Source organism: Pseudomyrmex gracilis, unplaced genomic scaffold, assembly GCF_002006095.1.
Source record: "Pseudomyrmex gracilis isolate BER0280 unplaced genomic scaffold, ASM200609v1 scaffold_1303, whole genome shotgun sequence".
NCBI lineage: Eukaryota > Metazoa > Arthropoda > Insecta > Hymenoptera > Formicidae > Pseudomyrmex > Pseudomyrmex gracilis.
The window spans coordinates 24,465-29,367 of record NW_018021887.1 but is presented as its reverse complement, the minus strand read 5'-3'; the positions used below and the strand labels follow the sequence as shown (position 1 = coordinate 29,367).

The 4,903-nt window shown below is 42.8% G+C and overlaps 1 protein-coding gene across 1 annotated transcript in view; it reads right to left on the bottom strand.

Annotated features, from left to right (window-relative positions):
• LOC109862042 overlaps positions 1-1,830 on the bottom strand; it is a gene marked incomplete at its 3' end in the record, with an annotated part of 4,077 nt that extends 2,247 nt beyond the window's left edge. Inside the window, exons 1-2 of the mRNA XM_020441935.1 lie at positions 749-1,830; positions 90-620 (exon numbers count right to left, since the gene is read on the bottom strand). Of these exons, the coding sequence (XP_020297524.1) occupies positions 90-620; positions 749-1,830 (1,613 nt within the window). The remainder of the gene's footprint in view (positions 1-89; positions 621-748) is intronic.
• Between the last annotated feature and the right edge of the window lie 3,073 nt (positions 1,831-4,903).

Here is a 4,903-nt window from a genome sequence, read left to right as displayed (position 1 = left end):
TACGGTGTCGAATAATTTCGTGTCGAATAAATCTGTGTCCAATAATTTGGTGTCGAATTGATCGGTGTCGAATCGTACTGTGGTCAAACGGAACACGCCCCGCGGGTCCTCTGAAGCGTTTCGTCAGATGACAATGGTCGCGCACTCTCATGTCATTTCGCTCGAACGTTTGTTCGCAGATGTGGCAACACTCGACGTTCATAAACCGCTCGAGCTCCGCCGGTGTGAGATTCGCCATGGGTACATTTGTCACAAACAGGGTCTTCGCACGTTTTGCGAGATCGTGCAGTTCGTTTACGAACCACTGCACACAGTTCTCGCCTCTGTGAGATCTGTATCCAATGTCTATGTGCTCGCAGTTCGCGTAATAACCGATACTGAACACGCTGTGTCTTTGGTACTTGTGCGCGCTCGATGCGTTTTCCTCTTTGTCCTGTTTCTCGAGTACGCACTTCAAGTCGGAGTACACCACCATTGGAACCCGTTCCTTGTTGTTGTAATTCTCAAATTTCAAACGGTTCTTTCCTTCAGCGGGAAGAATGACTGCGCTGTTGTTCAATCGTTCACAATCCATGGTGTGTGCCGCCAGCTTATTACTCGTGCGGAAGTAGTGTAAACATCTATGTACATGTTGTAATAAACGGACAATACACGCAACATTAATTAATGAGTTCACCATCTCACAATTTAGAAATTTACTTTTTTATTTAACATTGTTGTTACTGTTACACCACTCATTCGTACTTACCGATCGCATATATACTTCGCTGTCTTCATTTTGCTCAATTGCAAGCTGACTAAACGCAATAAATTTTTTATCCACGCGAAGTGTCCCACGTGTTCATCATGTTGATTGGGAACATACAGATTCACATGCTTTTCCTTCTTTTTCGATGTGAGTTGCAGCGGCACGTATGCGTGTCCCTGTTCCACCGCCGTAAACACGTTTACGGACANGTTGTTGTTGCGTTCGAAACGCGCGATTTGGTGCAATGTCATTGGAAACTCTATTCCATCAAAGTTTAACACACTCGCGTACGCGGGATATTGCGACGGATGATGTGTGTTGCTAGCACTAGGATACAACGCGGCGACCACTGCCCACGCGAAACACGTATTGTCCCGCGACTGTACGTTCACTACCGCGTGTTTGAGCTGAACCTCGCGCGACATTTTAATCTGACATCCCGCGCGCATCGGATTGTGACTGTTCACATTTACTGTGAGGTTCAGTATCTGCGTCAACGCCCAGCCGCTGTCGCGTTCCTGGAACACCTCCAGAGTGGTTATTGTTGCATCCATCACCTCTCGATCGTACCACTCGCGCAGATCCGACGAGTGATACAACGCGCGATTGCGCGTATTGAACGATTTCACACTCGTTTTTTCACCTGCGACAAACTTCCCGTTGAACACCGTGTTCACTTTCACACTAGCGTGCCGCGCGATTGCTCGATGAACGCGCGCGAGCACCGTGTCTCTAGCGGCTTCGAGAAAGCGACGGGGCTCGATAAACAACTTGTTCACCACGATGCCGGTCACCAAACGATTTTTAAACGCTGTCTCGACTTCGATCCATGCGAGTCCCGCACTCTCGACACCCGCGCTCACGTGCGCGTATCGTTTGCGGAGGGCCGCGCGCAGACTTTCAAGTCGCGCGATACGAGCGACGTGCCAATTTATCACACCTGTGGACGGTCGCGGGCGTTTTATAAGGTACTCTTCTCTCAGTGTCTCTAGACATTCGTCGCACCGTTCCTCCCACGAGATGTAATCNTCCAACGCGTCGAGGAGCGCGGCCTCTTCTTCGAGCGGTTCGCGATCGTTCATGTTTTGTCTTTTGCTTATGCTCATATATAATTGTTTACTCACGATAGTATTATTGGATCGTATATATTTGTTGGATTCAATTTTCGTTTTTTTATCTTTTCATCTATTAGTTGCTCATAGTCATCATCATCGGGGGATGTATCCTTGTGCCACTCGGTGTTCCAGTAACAATCGCCCTCTGTATACAAAACATACAACGGTCGTCTATAGCAGTTGGAACACCAATGCTCTGGATTCCATATAACGTCTGTCATGAAGTCTGCGTTTTCGATCATTTGATGTTCGGTGACTTTTAACCATCTATTCTGCAACCACTTGTACCGATGTTGTTGCTTACCCCACTCCCACACTTGCAACGCGCATCGGATGCACAAGCGAGACAGATGTTTCAGAGCCGCGCAACTCGTTCTAAACTCGATGTATGCGATTTCGATGTGATTGACAGTCTCGATGTATTTTGGAAACCAATCGTATTCTCTAATTGCAAGCGCGGATAGTTGCAATATATTAAAGTTTTCTTCATCGAAATTGTTTTCCACTTCCCATATTTGTTCCTCAGGTAGATTGTGCACCGATAACCAATGTATATCGCGATCGTTGCGGTAGAGCCGTACATTGAACCAGATCTCTCGTATTGCGTCCTTGCACACTTTAGGAATTTCAAGTTTGTGTATTTCAATGTACTCGTCTACATGTTTTGCTACTGTTTTCACAGCTAGGAACTGAAGCGATTTTGGTTGTCTGATCCGATTTATTGTTAATTTGCTATCTTGGCTTTTGCAATACACACGCGACAATATTTTTTCAGCGGGGCAGGTCCGTTAATGTGATCGTAATCTCCCGGTTGATTGTAATGCTTGAGACATCTACGAAACAGCTGCACCTCAGGATTTTTCTTCAAATGCTCAGGCAATCGGTCCCACAAAAGCTCTACGTGATTATCGTACACTTCTCGAAGAATCCTCTTTGGAATGTTTTTCAACTCTTCGACCGATAGGTTTAAAATGCTCGTCGTGTTCAATCCGTTATACATATTCAACAACAACAACGACGACTTGTTATCTATACAACTTGCGATCAAAATGACTTGTGACTCGTTCCCGACCTCGAGGCACCTTTTTATTTCGCTCCTTATCTATCGTCAAGATCTTTCGGTTTGCAATTGCGTTTTAAAAACACCACATCCGGTACGTAACGATTTTTCACGCGGACGTTATCGTAGGAAGTGTGTCATCAAACCAGAAGTGCTTGATCGCTTCGGGCGATATGAACAGGCTCACTTCCGGGAAATTGTGGTTTCTCTCGAGATTTTTTTATTTATTTGCTGCGCAATTTCAAACTGCGCGCTATTTATTTTTAAACGAGAACCGCTTCCGGGAACTTTGCTTTTTTCTCGGAGTTATTTATTTTTATCCTCTCTTTGGAATGTTTTTCCACTCTTCGACCGATAGGTTTAAAATGCACGTCGTGTTCAATCCGTTATACATATTCAACAACAACGACAACTTGTTATCTATACATCTTACGATCAAAATGATTTGTGACTCGCTCCCGGACTCGAGGCGTCTTTTTATTTTGCTCCTTATCTTTCCTCGAAATCTTTTGGTTCGAAATTGCAATTTAAAAAGCCGGTAAAAAACCACATCCAGTACGTAACGGTTTTTCACGCGGATGTTATCGTTGGATGTGCGTCATCAAACTGGAAGTGGCTGATCGTTTCGGTGATAAGTAAGGACACACTTCCGGGAAATTGTGGTTTTTCTCGGAATTTTTTATTTATTTGCTGCGCAATTTCAAACTGCGCGCTATTTATTTTGAAACGCGTACCGCTTCCGGGAACTTTGCGGTTTTTCTCGGAATTATTTATTTCCGGGAAATTGCGGTTTTTCTCGGAAGTTTTTATTTATTTGCCGCGCAATCACAAACTGCGCGCTATTTATTTTTAAACGCGAACCGCTTCCGGGAAATTTGCGTATTTTCTCGGAATTATTTATTTTAATGCGCAAGTTATAATTTAGCGATGACGTCATCATCCGAACAACCTTGAAAACACGTGACCACTCCTTCCCCCTCCCCTTCCTCCGCGCGGTTAACCCTTTCCCTTCCCCCCACCCCCTCGCAATGTCCTCGGTTGTCGGACTCTCTCTTTCTATCTTATGAACTGTTTCCAGTAAGGCGTGCTCGAACTTCTCGACCGCCCATTAGATAGACAAGGACAGACCCGAGTTTGTTATTGGAAACTGTAATCAGAACACCTCTATATCAAGTACTTACGCGTTTAATAAATGTGCTTTGTTCTGTATAGTACTGCAGCGATTGCAATGCGTTATTGTTTATAAAAACATAAATACTCGTAATAAAATAGATTTTTTCCACTTTCTAGTTTTTTCTTTATGAAAAGTTATTTTATTGACTAACACGTAATACGGAATATTATGTGCATGAAACTAGTCGACAAAGCAAGTATATTTCTTAAATAAAAAATAAAAAGTGTTGAAAAATCCTACTTTATTGTGTGTAATTATTGTTTCATGAAGAATAACGCACTATGATCACTGCAATACTATACAGAACACATACCTTTCGTAAACGTACATATGTGTACATAAATGTTGTATTAATTTTTATTTTTTTTTGAATCTATTACTACAAAAAAATTATGAATGTCATCAAACATTTAACATTGCTCAGAAAGCTTTATATTTACTTACTGAATTGCTCTCGANACGCGGTACAGTATTTGGCCGTCCAAATGTACAAGAAAAAAACGAATGAACACGGATGACATAGCGATTAGTCCGTTTCACTTTAATTGAAGAACAGACAAAATGAACGAGAGACAAGAAGAGATACAAGTATCTCTTTTCTCTCTCTCTCTTTCTCTTTCTCTTACTCTTTCTCTCTTTTTTATAGAGATATATATGTTTGTATATATATTTATATAAATTACGTCCCTCAATTATGTGTTCATTGTGGGAGAGTTCCGTTTGACCACAGTACGATTCGACACCGCTCGATTCGACACAGATTTATTCGACACCAAATTATTCGACACCGTACGATTCGACACCAG